This window comes from Canis lupus, chromosome 18 (genome assembly GCF_011100685.1).
Source record: "Canis lupus familiaris isolate Mischka breed German Shepherd chromosome 18, alternate assembly UU_Cfam_GSD_1.0, whole genome shotgun sequence".
Taxonomy (NCBI): domain Eukaryota; kingdom Metazoa; phylum Chordata; class Mammalia; order Carnivora; family Canidae; genus Canis; species Canis lupus.
In genome coordinates this window covers 36,917,946-36,940,686 of record NC_049239.1, presented here as the reverse complement: position 1 = coordinate 36,940,686, position 22,741 = coordinate 36,917,946, and the positions used below count along the sequence as shown (strand labels likewise).

General features: G+C 39.3%; 1 protein-coding gene across 1 annotated transcript in view; it reads right to left on the bottom strand.

Annotated features, from left to right (window-relative positions):
- Positions 1-208: 208 nt before the first annotated feature.
- DCDC1 (doublecortin domain containing 1) overlaps positions 209-22,741 on the bottom strand; it is a 482,774-nt gene continuing 460,241 nt past the window's right edge. The window contains exons 41-42 of the mRNA XM_038563136.1: positions 20,000-20,058; positions 209-933 (exon numbers count right to left, since the gene is read on the bottom strand). Of these exons, the coding sequence (XP_038419064.1) occupies positions 20,041-20,058 (18 nt within the window). The 3' untranslated portion in view covers positions 209-933; positions 20,000-20,040. The remainder of the gene's footprint in view (positions 934-19,999; positions 20,059-22,741) is intronic.

The following is a 22,741-nucleotide window of genomic DNA, read 5'->3' as shown; positions in this document are numbered from 1 at the left end:
TTAATGTAGAGAAAGATACAGAAGCTATGAATAGCACAGTGAGAAAAAGGGCCATGGCTGCCCAGTAATGTCTGTTATGAGTATGAGAGAGGAGAGTGGTGCATATTAGTACAGAATTTTTCTGTCTACAAAAAAGCATGAAAATTACATAAACATGGATATGCTTTCATGGATAAAGCATGAACATTGAGCTAATTTCAAGAACATAATTTTTTTAAGAACATAATTTTTATTAAATATGCACATGATAAGGGGGACATAGATAAAAAGGTATGATTCGATTGAGGGGAAATTCAGGGATGACTCTGGCAGGTGAAACACAAATGGAAGCCCTGAAGTACAGACAGACTGATTTATCTGGAGCAGAGGGGCCGTGTCGCAGAGAAATTTGAGATAAGTCTGGAGATTTCCATCAGGGACAGCGTGATGGACCAGGGCCTTGAATGCTAGGCTGAAAGGGGGGATATGTAGGCAGCAATAGGGAGGTTCAGTCGAGACTTGAGCAGGTGATGGTTGTAATAAGATCGATGTTCGAGGCAGATTAGTCTGTCAGTTGAATCCAGGATGAATTGAAGCCGTGGGAATTGGTAGTGGGGAGGCTGGTTAGCATCCTGCTGCAATGAGTCAAGAAAACGCACTCTGGAAAATGTCTTAAGCAGACCTGTCATGAGTATGACCACAGGCTCCTTAGCTGTGTCCAAACCTGTGTCAGGGACATGTTTAGAGAAGTTTCAGAACCTCCATAGAGCTTTCAGAGTAAATGACCCGAACAATTGTAGAGGGTCCTTCAATTCTGTTTACTTAACAGTGGCCAGGGCTAGGAACTAGGCAAATCTGAGGACGCTGTTAAAGATTCTGGTGTGGAAGGAATTTTGTGCATCTTGTTACTGTGGCACCACAGAGTCGGTCCAACAGGGTCTCCTGAAGTTTCTGCTGAATCATACAAAGGGATGATACGTTGTTGTTGTTTTTTTAAAGATTTATTTATTTATTTATTTATTGGGATCCCTGGGTGGCGCAGCGGTTTGGCGCCTGCCTTTGGCCCAGGGCGCGATCCTGGAGACCCGGGATCGATTCCCACATCAGGCTCCCGGTGCATGGAGCCTGCTTCTCTCTCTGCCTGTGTCTCTGCCTCTCTTTCTCTCTCTGTGACTATCATAAATAAATAAAAATTTTAAAAAAAATTATTTATTTATTTATTTATTTATTTATTTATGATAGACATAGAGAGAGAAAGAGAGGCAGAGACACAGGAGGAGGGAGAAGCAGGCTCCATGCCGGGAGCCCGACATGGGACTCGATCCCGGGACTACAGGATCGTGCCCTGGGCCAAAGGCAGGCGCTAAACCGCTGAGCCACCCAGGGATCCCCAAGGGATGATATGTTAATTACTCTATTTCACTCATGTAAGTATAGAGTATACTCCTGGATCACCCACAGTAAGGGCATGAGGCATAAATGAAATGTCACAGGGTGAAAGAAGAAAGAAAGAAAGAAAGAAAGAAAGAAAGAAAGAAAGAAAGAAAGAAAGAAAGAAAAAGAAAGAAAGAAAGAAGAAAGAAAGAAAGATCACAGGGTGCAGGCTGGCAAAAGAAAACAAACAACAACAACAAAAAAGAAGCCAAGTGTGACAGAGAAGTGGAAAGTCCATATTCCAGAAAAGCAGTGGTTACTTAGAACTCACTGGAAGTTTCCATCCTCAAATAGGGGCTAACCACTTCAATTTTTTTTTTTTTTAAAGAGAAGTCCTCTATCTAGAGTTTTATGTAAATGTTCATTTAATTTAATTAGTTGATTCCTTCATTCAGATCCCTCAACTCAGAAACTACACATGTGGGTTTAGTCCCCTTTTTGAGTCTAGCCCTTGATTCAAGAGAAGCAGAAAATGAGTTTTGAAGCAGGCAGCTTGGAATACAGTTTTGGCCTGCCCCTTTTTTCTCTGTAACCATGAGCAAGGGACCCCCACAGATCCCAGCTTCCAAGCCATTATTTGTCGACTGGGGATAGAAGGGTGATGATCAGATTAATTGAGCACTTACTAAGTAGCAGGCACTGTTGCTGTACATATACTACATCATTTAATTCTCATGATGGCCTATGGAGGAGTTGTTATAATTTTCTTTGTTTTTCAGATGAGGAGAATGAGACACAGAAAGTTTAAGTAATATTTCACTGGACCATGATAACAATAGATGTGAAGCAGTTGGGATGTTTGCAAACCACATCATAAGCATTAACTATTTTTTCCAATTTTATTGAAATATAATTGGAACATGATATTGTATAATTTTAGCTATACAGTATAATAATTTGATAAATGTGGGATCCCTGGGTGGTGCAGCGGTTTAGCGCCTGCGTTTGGCCCAGGGCGCGATCCTGGAGACCGGGGATCAAATCCCACGTCGGGCTCCCGGTGCATGGAGCCTGCTTTTGCCTGTGTTTCTGCCTCTCTCTCTCTCTCTCTGTGACTATCATAAAATAATAATAATAATAACAATAATAATAATAATAATTTGATAAATGTATATAGAGTGAAATGATTACCACGATTAGGTTAGTTAACATTTATTGCCTCATATAGTTACACTTTTTTTCCTTGTAAGGAGAACTTTTCAGATCTACTTTCTTAGCAACTTTCAAATATACAATAAAGTATTGTTAACTCTAGTCACCATCTTGTATGTTACATCCTTGGAACTTACCTGTCTTATAACTGGAAGTTTATACCTTTGACCATCCTCACCCATTCTTATTATTAGTTTAATGAAGAGAGAAAATGGCCTTCAAAAATTCTAACTACTGACAGCTGCTTCTGCTGCCAGGAGAGTGTCATACTTCCTTTCTTAGAAGGTCTTTATCTAGGAAAATACTTGAAAAGTTTTCTCAGGGTCTAAACGCTAAAGCTTCTGCGGGATGACTTGGAAGATGTCTGTGGGCAAGAGTATGCTGAACCATTCTACAAAGTAGTGGGGGCTTTGGAGGGCCCAGGGGAGGAACCTCAGCCGAGAAAGAGAGGGGGCCAAGAAGAAGGAAGGTTGGGGAGGGGTGAGGAAAGGCACAGAAGAAGAGCAGCTCAAGCCACCTCCACCTCCCTCAGCGAGAGAGAGGAGGACCAAGGAGATGGGCCGTGAACTTGCTCTGAGCAGTACTGGTGGGGAATTATAATCACTCACCTCTATGACTGTTGAGAGGAGTCAAACACTTGTACTTGCAGAGGCTGCTTTGGAGAAGCAGAGAGGAAAGGACCGTCTCCTTTTGAGCAGGTGAGAACCAGGCCAAGCGATAACTAACCGGGCCTGTCCCCTTCCCAGTGCTTTCTGCTCATTTAATGCAGACAACAACCTCCGAGGAGGTGGTCTATTAGCCCTTTATTACAAATGGGGAAACTGAGGCAGAGTGCATGAGCGGGTTGCCCAGAGTCCTCCACCTACAAGTGATCCACTTGGGCTGTTAACCCTGATGCTTATCTTGAAGACAAATCCAACTGCAGGAGAGGAGATACGTGTGAAGATGAAGATTCAAAGGAGAGAATCAGTAAAAGACTGAGTTGGGTAACCCCCCCGGGAATCCCCAGGGACTTTGGGGGGCTCAGAGAGGGGGTGGCTGGTTGCTGGTTGTCCACTGACCTATGGGGTGGGTCTTGAACCATTTTGATTTAAACATTAAAACAAGGTGACACAGTTTACATTGATCTTTGGGGGACCCTGTTTATTTTAGTGATTCAGATAGGGCCTGCAAATGACTAAAACCATCCGTTAGACGTTAACTTTATCCTCCACCACTGCCCCTGTGCTGATGCATGATTAATATGTCCTGATAGTACAGCCAAGTGGTGGTAGCTGCTTCCCCAAGTGTGGGAAGAAGCTAATAGCCCCACAGAAACCTGCCAGGCATCAAACTTAGTTTTGAGGATTTTCTGAATGGGGAGGGGAAGAGACCATTTTGTTATGCAGAAGCCTATCAATGGCTTTCAAAGACACAACTAATACCCAGATCTAAAAAGAGAAAATGGTGGAGTATTCATTAGGGAGGCTTTGATTTTATCTGATCATGGGGGAAAAGAGAGACAAACCTATTACATTGTTTTGAACTTTGTTAATTTGTATAACACATGCTACTTATGTTCTTAAGGAGGCAAAGATCCACATGATGGACACTTTTTCTTATTGATTTCCTAAGAACGGGGCATCGCAATTACTTTTAAGAAACGATTTAACTTATCATGATGGAAAAATCTTTGAATGAAAATGCTATCCATCAAAGGTTAAAACACACACACACACACACACACACACACAAAACCACCCAAAAAACCAGTTGAGGCTTGTCACAGAGGAAAATGAGACAGACATGATCAAAATGCAATGCATTTAACCCTTAAACAGATCAGACGATCTCAGGAGAGGTTGTGTTGTCACTAATGTGTTCTTTTTCTTTCTTTCCCTTTTTCCTCTTCTTTTTCTTCTCCTCTTCCTCCTTCTCTTCCTTCTCCTCTTTCTTCATTTTTTCCTAGTAATCCATTGATCAAGTTCAAAGCTTATATTTTACTGATGACCCAACTATCAGCTTTCCAAGTATAGAAACAGCCTCCTTCTTTCTGGAGTGCTTCTGGTTTTATTTCCCAGGCATGACAGGGTAAACAGGGGGGAGGAAAGAGGCTTACCCCAAAACTATGACTTCTTGAAATATCCCCATGCAGCACCTCAAGAGATATCCCGTTTTCTCCTGTTAAGAATACTTTACTCTTTGCACTTAGGACACACTTTACATCTACCTTTTCTGTCTTGGAAATTACACACATGAAGCAACTACAAGTGGCGATTGAGCTGATGGATTGGCATTTGTGGCGAGTATTTACAGAAAACCACATCATGTGACCTCAAAATAGATGTGCTGCGTTTAGGTGGAGTTTTGTTGGACTGATTGTGGTGAGCTACATGAGAGGCAGAAGGGAGGGAAAAGACTCAAAGTGAGAAAAAGGCACTTGTGGAAGCTCAGAATTAAACAAAGACGTCTTTTTGAGTATTAAGAAACAAAAACAATGGATCCAGAGCCATGGAAGGGTGCCCAGTGGCCCCAAATGCTCATTTGCTTTTAAGGTTGTTTGGGCTTTAATTAGTGAAGCCTTGACAGAAGGATTAAAAAACTTGAACTTTGAAAAAGAACAATTCTGCAAGGCCAAATGGGAAGAAGGATGAGTGGATGCAGATGGCAATGCATTCCTCTCGGCTTGTTTAGCCAAGGATTAGAACTCTAAGCTCTGAGGCTGGGCTGGTAGTTTTTATTCAAAAGAAAGGTTCAGACCACTTTATTCTGCTTTAGGCATGAAATAAACTTATCAGGAAGAAACTTATAGAAACAATGTTCCTCTTTTTGTCGTTTTAATCCTTCTGCATTTATCAAGAATCAATAGCTCACATTTCCCCCGTACTTGGCCCCAAAAATATTGAATTTCTTATAATTCCGCCAAAGCGCAAACTATTTTATGTGTTTGAACCCTGTACATTAACTGCCCTTCTCTGCTTCTACTTGGTAGACTCCTATGTATCCTCCAAATCCTGCCCTTTCATATGTCCTCTCTGAATCTTCTTTGAATTTTGTTTTATCTACTTAAATCCACCTCTGCAGTTGTACTTACCCCATTGTGTTGCAATTATCTGGTAACATAGACTATATGCAGAAGAATGTATGTAGTATGTATGTACATCCTAAATAATAATAATTCTAAAAATATGTATAGACTGTTTAGAAGCACAAATTGGGGCCCCTGGGTGGCTCAGCGGTTGAGTGTCTGCCTAGGGCCCAGGGCATGATCCTTGAGTCCCGGGATTGAGTCCCACATCAGGCTCCCTGCATGGGGCCTGCTTCTCCCTCTGCCTGTGTCTCTGTCTCTGTGTCTCTCAGGAATAAATAAATAAATAAATGCAAATCTTAAAAAAAAAATAAAAGCACAAATTCAACGGAGTACATTTTAAAGATCTTATTGGCTTTACTCAACGATTTGTGAGTCAGGAGCCCATCTAGCAGATAAATAGAAGCTCCCAGAGGCTGTACAAAATGATAGGCAAAAGAGAGTAGGAACAGGGGAATTATAGCGGCAAAAGTGGATTGGTTGTGGCAAGGTCACTTTCCTTTAGGGGTCTATCAGGCAGATTCCTGTACTAGTGTTGATCGAGTAGTTCCTGAGAGACTGGTTTAAGATCCCATTTCTGGGAAAGGCTGAAACTGTCGTTAAGTCTTGGTTTGGTGACATAGGGATTAGCATAAGTGATGCCATTTGGGGCCTGTTGGCTTGCTTTTAATAGTACCAAGCAAACAACTTAAGAAAGAAAATTTGCCAATAACTTAATATTTCCAGCCTGACTCATCCATCCCTTTATGTATTTGAACTGTAGAGGCAACTATTAGAGACATTTTATATTTATCATAGCCTTTCTTTTCTTTTTTTTTTTTAAGATTTTATTTATTTATTCATGAGAGACATAGAGAGAGGCAGAGACACAGGCAGAAGGAGAAGCAGGCTCCCTGTAAGGAGCCCGATGTGAGACTCGATCCCAGAACCCCAGGGATCATGACATGAGTCAAAGGCAGATGCTCAACCACTGAGCCACCCAGGCGTCCCAGCCTTGCTTTTCTTTCTAGTTTTACCACATATGTTTGTATCCTTAAACAACATATTGTTTACTGTTGCCTCATTGAACCTAATATAAAGAGAATTATATATGTCGTTAGGATTCATCCATATTGATGAATGAATCATGCATCCTTAATGGAGTGAAAATTGGTTCTGGGAGTGCAGACAACTCTTTTTTAATGTGTAAAGCAAAGATATGCATATAGTATCTAAGTCGACAGTTTGTCTATGGTTAAAGTTTCACAGGGGTATTAGGGAAAAAAGTTTGAAGACATCTCTTTGGGGTATGATAATGAAAGAAAAAAGGCTGAGAAGCACTGGGTGAGTCACATATTTTCATTGCTACATAGTATCTCATTAGATATTAGACCATAATTTATCTGTCTAATGTTGATGGATATATGGCTTGTTTCCAATTGTTTTTATTATTAAAATCATCTCATACACACGAATTTGATAACTTTGATGAAATGGACCAATTCTTTGAAAGACACTAACACTCACACAAAAAAGAAGTAGACAATCAGAGCTCAAAGATTTCCTGGGCGCCTGAGTAGCTCAGTCAGTTGGACATTGGACTCTTGGTTTCAACTTGGGTTGTAGTCTCAGGGTTGTGGGATCCAGCCCCTCATTGGTCTCTGCACTCATTGTGGAATCTGCTTGAGAATCTCTCCTTCTTCCTCTGCCCCTCCCCCTGCTCACATGTGAGTGTTCTCTCTCTCTAAAATAAATAAAATCTTTGGGACACCTGGGTAGCTCAGCTGGTTAAGCATCCAACTCTTGTTTTGGCTCAAGTCATGATCTCAGGGTCCTGAGATTGAGCCCCACATCAGACTTCATGCTTAGCATGGAGTGTGCTTGCTCCTCTCCCTTTGCTTTTCCCCCGCTCTCTTTCTCTCTCAAATAAATAAATAAAATCTTTTTTTTTTTTAAAAGAACTAGGAGATTTCCCAATAAGATTAGGAAGAAAACAAGGACCTCTCTTCTCATCAATGCTTTTGAACATCCTATTGGAGGTCATAGCTAATGCAATAAACAAGAAAAAAAAATGTAAAAAGTTACATAAATTGGGAAGAAGGAAATAAAACTATCTTTGTTTGCAAGTGACATGATTGCCTTTATAGAAAATCCAAAAGAATCACCAAAAAAGTGGAACTAACAAGAGATTATGGTAAATTTTCAGGATAGAAGTTAATGCATAAAAGCCAGATGCTTTCTTATATATCAGCAATGAAATGAAAAACACATTACCATTTACATTAACAACACCCCAAAAATGAAATGCCTGGGTAAAAACCAAACAAAATATATACAAAATACGAAATGATGAAAGAAACCAAAGAAAAACTGAATAAATGAAGAGATATTCTGTGTTCATAGATAAGAAGACAATATCATCAAGATATCAGCTCTTCCTAACTTGATGGATAGATTCAATACAATCACAATCAAAATCCCAGCAAGTCATTTTAGGGATAGCAACAAGCTGATTCTAACGTTTATATGGAGAGGCAAAAGACTCAGAGTAGCTAAATCCAGTAATGCAATAGAAGAACAAAGTTAAAAGATTGATACTATCCAACTTCAAGACTTACTATAAATCTACAGTAATCAAGACAGTGAGTGTTGGCAAAGAATAGACACATAGATCATCAGAGCAGAATAAAAAGCCCAGAAATGGAGCCATATGAATGTAGATAAGTGATCTTTGACAAAGGGGTAGAGACAATACCATGGAACAGATCGTCTTTTCAACAAATGGTTTTGGACAACTGAACATTCACATGCATCTACACATAGACCTTACACCTGTCACAAAAATTAACTCAAAATGGATAATAATAAGTCCCAGAAAGAGATTGAAAATGGAAAGTTTACCATCAGAAGCTCCTTTGAGATAAATCGTTGAACTTTCAGACAGGAATGCCCTAATAATAATAGCAGATGCACAATAACTTAGAATTTGCTCTCCTACCACCTAGTTACCTTCTACAAACCATTTTATTGTCATCAAAATCCTGGTGAGCAAAGGTAAAACTCATATTTTTGAGTGTTATTAAATATTAGAGTGCAATTTTAGTTTTCATAACAATATTTTTATAAATATCTGCTTGCTCCTACTTTAACATTTTCTTTCTTCTACTTTCTTTTCTTTTTTTTTTCTTCTACTTTCTTTGTGTTTATTCTGCTGTTCTTATCCCAAGTTCGTAATTATCAGCCCTTCTTTTGTTTTTATATGGACATTTACAAGACAGTACTTTATCTCAGTTCCATTTTAATTTTTCCATTGTTTTCCAGTTATAAGTATTTTAAATTTTCATTGTGGTTTCTTTTTTTATCCATGTGCCTCCCCCCAAATACATAAGGTTATTTTAATCATCTTTTTGTTATTGATCCTGACATATTTGATTATGGTGAGGAATGTGGTCTGTATGATACTCTTCAAAATTTGTTAGGCCCTTCTTTATGGACTAAAATGTGACATAGGCTCCATGTGTGCTTGAGAAGAATATGTGTTCTCTCTTCTCTGTTATTGGTATGGAAAGAAGGAGGAAGATTTCCCTGAGGTGCTACAAGGAAAGAGCAAAATAGGTCTGGAACATCTTTTCATACCATAAAGTAAGAAAATACTCAAAAAACGCTGGGGACATTTCAAGACAATACAATAGCTAGCTTGAGGCTTTCATGGTTAAAGTTGACAATTTAAACATCAAAATAAATAATAAAAATAATGGATTATAAATCATTTAATAAAATAAGAAAGCATGAGTCCATATGACATAAGTGAATAAATGAATAAATTGAAATTGTGATGAGGAATGAGGTATTTATGCGGTTTCATTATACTTTCCATCAAGTACTTTTTAATTACCAAAGAAAAAAAAAGAGTAGCTTTTTTACAATGAGTGGAGAAGCTTGGCAGATATCATTTTAATCAAGTGCTCAAATTTCGCATCTTCAGAAAAGGACAGCCACGTGACAGATTGCAACAGCATCGGTTCTATTCTATTTCTGCCAAAGATCCATTAACTTAAATCTAATCACAAGGAAACATCAGACAAATCCAAATGAGGGACATTCTACAGCATAACTTCTCTGTAATTTTCAAGTGTCAAGGTCATGAAAGTTAAGGAAAAATTATTGAATTAAACTAAAGAAACATGACAAGTAAATGCAATGTATGATTCTAAACAGGATATTTTTTTTGCTATAAAAAATGTTAAGACAGGTGGAAAAATGCAAGTAGGTATGAGGATTAGACGTAGTAATGTATCAGTGAATTTACTGATTCTGATGGTTAATTTGGCTATGTAGGAGCATGGTTTTATTTGTAGGAATCATACACGTAAGTATTCAGGAATAATGGACCATCAGGTCTGCTACTTCTTCTCAATTGATTCAGGAGGGAAAAAAGTTATTCTCTAAGTTTGGAAATACATTTTTAAGATAATTGATGTTTTTACCTTTCTGTGAATCACCTTGCGAGAGTTTGGATCCTTCACTCCGTTCATCTCCCTCTTGACTTAAATACTATTATATTGGGTTTTCATTATGTCTTTGTTAAAATATTGTTTGTCCAATATATTAAACAGAATTCTTTTTTACATCAAAGTTTCTCTAGATTTTCCCATATGTTTGTATTTTCTTTGCTAACAATTACTTCTAATACCATGGACCTTCCTTCTGAGGGTATAGTTATTTTCTCAAAAGAAAATCTTTCAGAAGTTCTTTCATGAGAGAGCATCTATTGGTAGCACTGAATTTTTTGTGTACCTGAAAATGTACATAATTCTCATTCTTGAAATACAATTTTGCAGGCTATAGAATTCTAGAGTAACAATGATTTTCTTTCAGCACCTTGAGGTGTTCTCTGTCTTTTGCTTTATACAATTGCTTTTAAGATGTGTATTGTCTTCTAATTGTTTTATTTTTGTAGTTAATCTGTCTTTTCTTTCTGGATAGTGTCAAAGTTTTCACTTTGTCTTTGGTAGTTTGCAGTTTCACTACAGAGTCCACAGGGCTTTCTGAATCTGATAATTAGTATCTTTTATGAATTCTAGAAATCTCTCAGACATCATATTGAATATTGACTATTCCCAATTCTCTCCATTAGCAATTCTGAAATAAGCATTTATAAAACCTTTGCAATCTATCTTCCTTATCTCTTAAACTTCTTTCACAATTTTTATTTTCTGTATTTCTTAGAATTTCAATACTTTTATTTTAAAAATGTGTTAAAATATCATTCTATATTCCAAATTAGATAATTCCACCATCTGTAGTCTTTGTGGATCAGATTCTACAGTTTGTTGCTTCTACTGACTTTCAATCATGATGGCTTTTTACTCATATGTTTAGTCACTTTTTATTGTTGGCTCATGTTCTTTGGAACTATTATCCACAGTAATTTTTTGAAGCCTAGATTTAAAGTCTAGTCTTCCAGATAGTTTTTCCATTGTTTCTGCCAGGCATCTGGTAGTATTGGTATCTGAGACACTTTAAACTACATTTTTTTCACCTTGTGGTTTTTCAGGTCCAAATCTGCTAGAGAGTAGACTTATGCTTGTAGATTCTTAGGAAAGATATTTCTTCCACTTCTACCCAGAGCCATGACTCAGAAATTCATGTACTCCTACAATATTTTTTTTGCAGGATGGGCTTTTCTTTTTATAGGTTCATATACTGAGGGTATTATCCTATTGCGTTTCCACTAATTTTATACAAGAAGTCAGAACTCCTTCAATGCCTTCTCCTCCCATCTCCAAACCAGAAATCTCTCAAATAGAGTGTTACTTTGAAAGGCAAAAGGACCCTGGTAATTTACCTAGATTGAATTTTTTTTCACCACTCTAAAGCGGTAGATTCCCAAGTCTGGGAATCAGACTTGATTTAAAGAAAACAAAAAACTACCATAGGCACTAGTCAAATAAAACTCTGGCATATTTTCCCACTTCCAGTATGAAGTAGTTGGTTTTTTTTTTCTTGGATTTCCTATAGCAATGTCAATCAAAGAATCTAAAGAAAACAATGAAAAAATAACAAAGTAGGCTGACACCACATCTAGTATAAGAGAGCAAGTCGTGACAAAATAACTTCCTCCAAAGCCATTGGTAGCTACTCTACTCCTTTCTACAGGTTTCTCTCAAATTCCAAATGTGCTGATTGTTTATATAGAGAAGACTTACACAAAAGTTGTTACTAACTAGCTTGAAAGTTTTTTGGGAGCAAAAACAGTACCTAGTTCTAGAGAGCCTAGGGCAGGCCTGCTGGGCATGCAGGAAAACCCCCCCCAAAATATAGATTACTTGATTGATTGACAAAGTATATTATATAGCCTTTAATTAAGAGGAAACAATATAACACAGAGATAAAGCACACTGACTACGAGTCAGGTCTGCTGGCTCTTCAAATCCAGATTCCATTATTGTTAGAAATAAGATCTTAGGTGAACTTTCTTTAAGCTCAGTCTTTAATCTGGAAAATGGAAGAAAATGGCAGTAGCTTTTTAATGAGGCACTTCTAAGCTAATTTGAAGGAAGTGATTATTATAGAAAGGATTATGGAAGTTCAGAAAAATCTCTCGAGGAAGCAAGTGCAGAGAAGTGGGCCCTGAGCAAAGCCTTGAAAGTCAGAAATGTTCCTAAGAAACTTCTCACGCAGGTGTATTTGGCTTCCTGATTCCAGAAGGGTTACCAGAACTCCTAAAGCCACTCTGGATTTCAATTTCCCTCCCAATTCATGGAGGAACACCAAGTAGTACTTACGGACTCTGGATTCATTGCCTGAGATTAAATCATAGAATCATAGGTCCACCTAGCTGATTGCTTATGTTAAAAAAAAAAAAAAAAGATTAAACCTCAGATTTTTTTTTTTATCTGAAAAGTGGGAGAGTGCTTACTTCACAGGGTTATTGAAAGGATGAGATAAGACAACAATATAAGGAGCATAGAGTGACTATTCAGTAAGTACGATTTTTAAGTTCATTTCTTAATTCTTATTAATATTACCATTTTCTCCTGTTTTTGCCCAGGTTCTGACTCTCTGGAGTATTGCTACACTTACTGGATCTGCCTTCCTCATCCACCCTTTGCCCCAAGTGGAGGAACACATTTCCTGATTAAAGGGGTACATCCTGTGAGGATGACTGTGAAGGCAAGTCCACAATAGACAGAGAGACAATGCATTCTTGTTCAGAGCAGCCACCAACAGTGATGACAACAGCCTTCAATGGGCTGGGGTCAAAGATCAGCTGTCCTTCTGTCACTTCATTCTTCTTCTGGCTCCCAATGGAGTTCATTAGGAACTCAATCTCAAGTCTAAAATTCAATCGAAGCCCATCCACACAGGCCCAAGCCAAGGACACCAAATGAACAAATTCATAAGACAAAACAAAGTCCTCACTCCCTCCTCTGAACAGTGAGTTTACCATCCCTTTGGTGGTTGTGGAAACATCGGGCAGCCACCAGCCAGGTAGGAGATATTAGGGGAAGTCGGTGATTCAAGTCCTGCAGGTGAGAGTTGGGAGTAAGCAGGAGGGCTAGATGGAAACCCTGGACATCCTCAGGAAACACTAGAATGAGAGCCAGCAAAGCATCTCCAAGTCAGCATCCAAGGAAGCTTAAAATGCTGAGCCAAACTAAAAATGGGAAATGTGACCACAGAGGCTGTTTTTGACAAAGCACTTTTTTTGTCTCAGCCTCATGGAAAACATGCTCCCTTGGAAACTGTTAGAGTAGTTGATGCCCTTCCTACACTCCTCAGGGCACATGTATGACATTTGTCCTGGATGCAGCTGGAATCCATCCTTTATGGCACAGTTTATCCCTTGATTCCATTGTCTGCTGGGAGATTGCCCAGATACTGAAAGTGTGCAAGCAATACTTTTCTATTACTGTGCATACGTTCTGACATGCTGTGTGGCCTTCACCAATTTGCTGTACAATCTGTCTTGATAGTACCCACAGAGCAGCCTTCTTGGTAGTGTGGATGAAGTAATTTCTCTTTTTTGTTGCCTATGACTCTTTTGGTAGGCTCAACTCATCAGAGGAGCTAGGCAGATCAGAATGTAGCAGAGAGAAGCCTGGGTGGTCTCCACTAAAAAGGGTGGGGATGAAATGGAGAAATGTGTATGGGGCCCCCATCATGTGCCTGGGCAAGTGGAAACTCCACTCAACCAAAGGAAGGATGTGTCTAGATCAGAGAAACTGAGCAACCAGATCAGCAGAAATGACTCTGCTCGGTGTACCTAGCATCCTTCTTCCCCTTAATGTGGTTGGTTAATTTCTCTTGGAGAATAATCACATTGTGAATGCTGACTATTTCCAAGCATTATGCTCAACACTTTAAATATACGACCTTACTTTTGGCTTTTGGCTCAAGGAAGCAAAGGTATAATTGTCCTTGGTCATCTCAAACCCAGGTTCATCCGACACCAGCCGTCTCCACCATACCACCTAACTTTGACCACAATGAGACCAAAATTGTATACCTGGGGTGTACCCCTGGGGATGTTGGTCTGCCCATGGCTCGATGATCAGCCTGCTAGGTCTATTTCCAAAAATATTGGCAATGACATTGCCTAGGCAATCAGTGACTGGAAAGGTCTGAGGATTACAGTGAAACTGACCATTCAAAGCAGATAGGCCCAGATGGAAGTGGTACCTTCTGCCTCTGCCCTGATTATCAAAGCCCTCAAAGACCCACCAAGAGATAGAAAGAAGCAGAAAAACATTAAGCACAGTGGAAAAATCGCTTTTGATGTGATTGTCGACATTGCCTGACAGAGGCAGCACACTGATCTTTAGCCAGAGAACTCTCTGGAACCATTAGAGATCCTGCAGAATGCCCAACCGGTGGGCTGCAATGTTGCTGGCTGCCATCCTCATGACACCATAGATGAATGACATCATCAGTGGTATAGCGGAATGCGCAGCTAGTTAAAAACCAGAAAGGAAAATATTTCAATAAAGGATCATTTGACAACCTAAATAAATAAATAACCTTAATTTAATCCCCATAATGATTTCATGAAGTTGATATAATTTTCTCTTTTTCAGATCTGAGAATCAATATTCAGGTCTAAGGATAGAAGCTGGTAGAAGCTGGAATTCAAACAAGGCCTTGGTGAGTCTAAATCCCATGCTCTCAATTACATTGCTATTCAATCTTGGTTTCTAGAAATAAAAAAATCTGTCCTCTTCTCTCTGTAGCTTGGCATGGTTCCTCAATAAGCCAAGGATGCGCAAACAGCCTCAGGAAAAGAGAGGCAGGGTATTTGGTTACTTCTTACAGCTTTGAATGCTTAATGATATATAATTTTCTTATTAAGTTTCTATAAACCTATATTGCTTCGAGACAAAGTTATTTCTCCCTATTCTGATCCATCTCATATATCACCACCAGAAGAGTCTGGTCTAGTTACTTCTCTGCCTGGGAACCAACTAATACCCCCTAGTTACCCCCAGGGCAATGGCCACAATTGGCTGTCCAAAGCTGGCCACGCACGCCCTGCTTTTCCACGCTGACTTCCTATTGCTCTAGTCTCAGCCCTGGGGTTTCCACTGTACTCTGTGTATATCTACAGCAATCAGTATTTTAGACCAGACCAGGTCTCTTTTAAATATTTTCTGGGTCTGCATAGAATCTCACTTCAAGAAGGATTCTGTGCTTATATGAAGTTTGAAAAGTACTTCTGTTACTCAACTACACTCTAGTTCATTCACTTCAATGAATGAATCTCCTTACTCTACATTTTGGCTCAAGCTTGTCTTTCTCTTGAATTGCTCTTCCTTCCAACACTACCTTCTGATATCTTAGGAGTCCTTCAAGACCTGGTTGAAATGCCATTGCCTCCTTCTCCTTTATGTACTTCCATAGTTCTTTGCTTACACTGCTCTTATAGAACTTTTCACTTCAAACTTGTGGTGTGGCTATTCGGGTCCATCTCATCTTGTCTCTCCCACTTGATTCTTGATGTCCTATCATAGGGTTGGGCAGGTGAAGACCATGTTCATATCTCCATTATATCTGTGTGCTACCTCGGCATCTACTGTTATGTTCTACACATTCCAGGCCCTTAATAAATATGTGCTGATTTGGACTTAACTGATATTGTAATTGGGTCTCATTTTAAGCAACGGCGTAGGTAAACTGATTGGTGAACACCATCTTTAGTTCTTGGAAGATATTATGGTTTAATTATGCTCCTCCTGCCAAAAATAAATAAATAAATAAAGATATGTTGGAGTCCTAACCTCCAGTATGTCAGAATATAACCTTATTTGGAGATAGGTCTTTATAAAAGCAACCAAGCTAAAACGAGGTCATTAGGATGGGCACTAATCAAAATGACTGGTGTCCTTATAAAAAGGGGAAATTTGAACACAGAGATGACGCTATAAAAAGGAAGATGATTTGTAGATATGGGGAGAAGATGGCCATCTACAAGGCAAGGTGGGAGACTTGAACAGACCATTCCCTTACAGCTCTCAGAAGGAATGACACCTTGATTTTAGATTTCCGGCATCTAGAACTGTGAGATAATACATTTCTCTTGTTTAAGCCATCCAGTGTATGGTACTTCGTTATGGCAGCCCTAGCAAGTAATATGGAAGCCAAGTGTTCTAGGAACTAACAGAAGTATCCTGTGTCTACCTTTTATAGTCCTTGCCTGATTCCAGTGGTAAGGCAGTAAGTGCTACATTCACTTCCTTCCTTCAGAGGATCTTTATCCAGGCTGAATAGTTCCAGATTTTATTGTGTTTTATTCTGTTTGTTTTTTATAGATACACTTTGGGACATTTCTTTCTTCAGCTGAAGATCTGTTGAGGGGCAGGCATGATACTAATGCTGGAAGATAGCTTGAAGTCACTCATGCTTTAGTTTTCTTTCTCCAAGTTTTCAAAATCCTTAAGCACAATAACAATGGCTTTCATTTTTCTTGTATCCTCACTAGCATTTCTCTATCTATATGGCACACAGTATGAGCACTGAAGTAGCAGTGATTCTCCACTTCCTCTGAATTCCACTGTGGAATGTCCATCCCTTCTGACCCTTATCACTCGCTAACTCTTTTTACAATTATGTGTGTTTGCATGTTTTATCTTTCCCTCTAGAACGTCCATTTCTGATGTTGAATCCATGCATGAACAAGATCTAGAACTCAGTAATAAATGCCAATTGGATGGAAAGATGAATGGATAAAAGGGGGATGGGGGAGAGGGCAGTTGGCTAGACACCTAATCTTAGAAATAATAGAGGGTAAAACTTAGTCCAAAAAGGAAAAGGGAGGTGGATCATCATTCTTTGGTTCCTGATTTAAATACATGAAGCTGAGGTACGCCTGGGGCTCATTTATAATTATTTACAGCCACGATGTCAGAATTTAATGGACAGAACCTAAAGATATATGAAGGAACCTATGGAATATTCATTTTGGCTGTCACTGACTACCAAGGGCTTCTAAGAAAAGCCATTTAGATTAATAATAATAATAATAATAATAGCTAATGTTTATTGATCTCTTGCTATGGGCCAGCCACAATGCTAAAAGTTTTTATACATCATTTCATTTAATCCTCCCAACAACCCTTTAAGATAGATGATATATTAAAGAACATTGCTTCATGAAATGTTAAATACTCAAGGTTCCAAGACAGGAAGTGGTGGAGCTGGGATTCCAATTCAGTTGGTACAATGCCAGAGCCTAAGCTTATGACCTCTGCTACAAAGACGCATTTATAAAATGTCCTTGCCAGAAGCAGACGAAAGCTTTAGTCCTGTTTGCAAGGTTGTCTTTTGTGACAAAAATTATGAAAAACTTTTGTTGTACTATGAATGCTGTTTGTTGTACAGTGTATACTATTTCCTGTGTATCCATCTGTATCTAATTAAAGAAAGATGAGGAGATATACTGATAAGGATACCTTGGTAAGAGTAAAATACCAAATGTTTCAATGTGAGTTTGGTTCTTCATATCTACTGGTGGTCAATAAATGTTAATTTAATTGAATGCATTCGATTTTGCCTGAACAGCCAAGAGTTATTTCTGGATGGCAGCTTTTAGATGCTATTTGCTCCTAGTGGTGATTTAAAGCAAAAGGCCAGCATCATTATCATAATAGAGACTGGAATCTGTGGAAATACAGGGAAAGGAGGGTCACTTTGAGTTGTATGTTATGGAGTGGCCCTTGCAAACATATCAAGGCTTTTAGCTTTGAAGTCAATGCATTCTTTTTTGTTTATTCAGCGAATGTTTTTTTTTTTGGAGTACCAGGCGCTGTAGTGCACCCCCTGGGTCCAAATCTAGTGGTTAAACAGGACGGCGAGGTTCTCTGTCCCCACCAAACTTATAGTCTTGAAAGAATGTTTGAAGGGAATTCCAAATTTGGTCTGTTTCAAGCTGAACCAATGCTGAATATATAATGGGAGAGAGGGAGACAAGTATTAAACGACAGGCAATTGTCATCCTGTGTAGGGAGAGGGCAATGATGGCCAAAATATAGTGCCATGGGATCACTTGTGAGAAGCAACTTGCCCACAACCAGGAAGACAAGAAAGACCATAAATTCTAGTATCTTTGGGATGCTTGGGTGGCTCAGTGGTTTAACACCTGCCTTTGGCCCAGGATGTGATCCTGGAGTCCCGGGATCAAGTCCCACATCGGGCTCCCTGCATGGAGCCTGCCTCTCCCTCTGCCTGTGTTTCTGCCTCTCTCTCTCTCTCTCTCTCTGTCATGAATAAAAAAATAAAATATTTAAAAAAATTCTAGGATCTTTGAGTAAAAATTCTGAGGAACTGAATTTTTTAAATGAAAATGAAATTTTACTTAATAAAGCATATGGCTATTAAAGGTACTTTTATTAAGTTTGAGAGATGACTGAAGACTTTAAAAATGTCCTCTTGGCCAAATGGCTTGTTATCCAAATAGGGAAAGGGCCACTGCTGGGACACTCACATTAATTAAGGTGCCACCACCACCAGAGGAGAAATTGTGCCTCTTCATCCAAAGGAGTGTTTCCTGAGCCCAGAAATGCTGAATGCTAGAAGAAGGCATTACTGTGTTTCTAAATCTGGCCTAAATGACACCAGATAGTCTGTTCATTGTTTATTTAGATGCCTTTGGTGTCACAGGTTCTGCTGGTGTATATATCTTTTAATCCCACCTCACAGCGATGGGAGTTAAGGAGTTATCTCCCTAGCAACTTTTTCATCCTTGGCTGCAGTTTCAGAAGAGTGCGCTCCATCAGAAAGAGCAGTGGGATTCTATTAGAACATCTCTTCTCTAAGACAAAAACGTAGTTCCCTTGCCACCGTATCTTCCAGTTCACAAATGCTGAGAGTTTCAATAATACTACAACCATACAGCTCAATGCAATTTTTAAAACCTATTTTTAAAACAGTAGAGTGAATTCATCTCCAATGCAGAGATCCAGCTTTCTGTGTGTTGAGATGCCACCTAGTGGACTACGTTGCATACAAAAAGTAACACTAAGCCTCTATGAGTTAGTCTAGCATTTTCTTCCTAAAATTTGAAGTCCAAGTGACAAATCTTCTAAGCTAGTGAAATCTCTAGAATTAAAAAGGTAACATTATATATTAAGCATAGGTTCAGCTTCAAATGGACCGAATTTGGAATTCTCTTCAAACATTCTATCAAGTAAGATCTAAAAGGGAAATATCAGAAAATATCTGCATCAAAGGGACTGACTGGTTTTGAGCTATCACTGGTGGTAGTGGAAAGAAAAGATGATGCAAAAGAAAAGTAGCCTATTTTATCTAAGATGACTAAGAATTGGGGCAAACAGAAAAAAAAAAAAAAAACCCCTGACTTCAGAACTCAAAGCAGTTAACAATTTTAAAGATACATTATGTTTCACAACCTCTTACAGGATTAGGCATTTTTAATGCACCTCTGTGTTCAGTGAGGGCTGATTTTCAAAGAAGCCTAATGGACTACTAGTGCTGAGCACGAAGCTAGGGAATGAGACACAATAATGAGCAAAACTACCCCAAGGAAACAGAAAGATATTTCAGAATTTTCTGGATTTTTCCACTTAATTTTATAGCTAGGATTATATCACTATTTCACCCCTATTTTCTTTGGTGCAATCTTAACAGAAAGGATTATTCTGTTACTAAAGGCCAAAGAGAACTCTAGTGAGATGATTTGAGATCACTGACTTTCCAGAATTCCGGCACTCTTAGGAGAGTTGTTGCATTTATGGCAATAAACTTGTTGAAGTGGTTCGATTTTTTTTTTTTTTTTTTTTTTTTTTTACTAAAGATCAGATAAATCTTACCATTTTGCTACCGTGGGGCTTTGGGAGAATTATTTGTACTCACCTGGGGTTGGCTGAGACTCACCTTTCATGGAGTGCCCCAATCATTTCCATAAGGCCCAGACATCAAGGAGTTGAAAGGGCCTAGGATAATAGAAAGAACCATTGTCCACCATATCGAAAATTCAGTGCACACCCTAATTCAGATGATTCTCTAGGATGATGTGAATGGAGGCGGAGAATCTAGGGGGGGGCTGAGCTGAACTTCCTGCTTTTCCATCCCCTTGGTTGAAAACTCTCCTTTGGAAAATAATATCAAAACTCCCCAGAAATCAAAACCTAAAGAGCAACCTGAGGCTTTGAGTAGAAAAGAGTTAATAGAAGGAGGCATGATACTTCCCACTCTTCCACAACCTTCGCTTAGCTTTGATAGACTCTTAGTTTTAGGATCCAACAGTTTAATCTCTATCACAGATGTTTGTGAATGTATGCACAATGCAAATGGAATGTACTAGTAATTAGAGCCTTTCTACTGCAGATTGTCCAACAGGTCGTTAAAGATTGGTGAAATCTTGACTACAACAGATCAGGAGAAATGGCAAAAAAAAAAAAAAATGCTCATAGAGTGTTTTGTTAAATTGAGAAGTATAGTGAAGTGGATAGAGCAGAGCTCTGGGTTCAGGGACAACCAGGTTCGGATCTCATCACTACCACTTAGTGGTGGGAGTTTTGGGTGAGCGACTTAGCCTCTTAGAACCTCATCCTCCTCATCTGTAAAAGGAGATAATAACAGGACCCTGAAAGAGCTCTTGTAAGTATTAAGTTAAATATTTTAAGTGCTTATCACAATGCCTGGCATATGGTGAGTTATAAATTTAGCTTAGTTAGCTGTTATTATTATGACTTCAATAATCATTTGATATTTAGCTCTATTAGTGAAATTCACTTGGATAATGCTTGACTGCTGCATTCAATAAGGGCTATGCTATGATAAATGAGAGAGAATTCCAAGAAGTTTTGACCAGCTGGATCATGAAATTATGTTTCCCAAGGTCTATGTGAAAGTTACAGCTTTGCAGTAGCGTCATAACGGACTTCATTGAAGAGCCTGTCATGTGGAAGAAGGTTTAGGCTTGTTCCTTGCAGCCTCAGACGTAGGACTAATCAGAGTGAATACAAATTCTGAGCATATATATTTCAGGTCAATACAAGAAAGAATTTTCCAGGGCAGCCCGGGTGGCTCAGCAGTTCAGTGCCGCCTGCAGCCCAGGGTGTGATCCTGGAGACCCGGGATCGAGTCCCACATCGGGCTCCCTGCATGGAGCCTGCTTCTTCCTCTGCCTGTGTCTCTACGTCTTTCTCTCTCTTTCTCTGTCTCTCATGAATAAATAAATAAAATCTTAAAAAGAAAGAAAGAATTCTCCTTGGAATGTGCTGTCTGGGAAGGTGATAAATTTCCTGTCTGTGGAGGTGCTTAAATCTGGATGACCAGTTGTCATGGATATTGTTTGTGGGGGAGAGGGCTACATTCTGAGCACTTAGATGAGGATCTCGATTAGGAGTTTGTCCAAACCTCTTTCAAGTCTGAAATTCTCTCATTCTAGGAGAGAGAAAAGAAACATAAGAAAGAAGTAATAAAGGTCAGAGACGGAGGGAGGCAGCCATCCTTGTTTCTTCCTTTTTCTCCTTTTCTTTGTGTGATGTGGGATTTAGTGATGGCCTCCACTAGCCCCTAAAACACCTTTATAAATTATAAAATGGAATCCAATGGTGTCCCCACTGGGCTACTGCAATACCACAGTCGCAGGGAACAGCAAAGATGGCAGTGTCTTCATGAAAATTATAAGAAAGCTCCTCTTCAGGACTGCCTGGGTGACACAGTTGGTTAAATGGCTGACTCTTGGTTTTGGCTCAGGTCCTGATCTCAGGGTCATGAGATCAAGTCCCGAGTCAGGCTCTGCACTCTGTGTGGAGTCTGCTTGGGATTTTCTTTCCTTCTCCCTCTGCCACCGCCTCCCTCTCTCAAATATATAAAATTTATTTATTTTTTTAAAAAGGAAGGGGCCTCTTCCTTTTGGCTGCCGTGTGGTGAGAAGAGCGAAGACTGACTTTCAGCCCCCACTTGCCTTCCCAGCCGAGCACTCCTGTGTGGTTAAATACTCTGCACAATGTATACAGCAATCTAAGCTTTAACTTTCTGACCTTTTTGGGGTGTGTGTGCATGTATACGTGTGATCACCAATTTGCACTGAGTGAATCTGCAAGGGAAAGTAGTGCCCAGGCTTTATCTCCAACATCTCCTTCCCTAAGACTTCCCAAGTAGATTGCAGAACGGGTGACAATGCTCCAAGAAGAGACCAATTTCATACATACACACTTGGATTTATTATTTATTTATTTATTTATTTATTTATTCCCAAGTGCGGGGCACTTCAAGAACTGGGTTTATAATCATTCTGCTAATCGGCCTTACTGACTTATACCTAGTGAGCACTTGCTCAACATTTCTTCAAATAATGAAATAGTCATGAGAAATCAAATAGCAGGAAGTTGAGAAAACTCATGTATTTGCAAATTATCAACTCACTTTGGGAAAAGACTTAAAATTCAGCCCATTTACAAAACATTTGGTATTTAGGTGTTACCATCAGGGCTCCACGTTTCCCTCTGTTCTTGGTGCATGGGGGTAGCCATGCTATCCCAGCTGGGTCTTTCCTGCCTGTTAAATATCTACTGGACTGAGCACTCTCCAAGCTCCCAGCAAGTTCATTAGTTACCTGAAAATACCTACCTCATCTGTCATCAACACTCAAATGGCCTGCGGGAT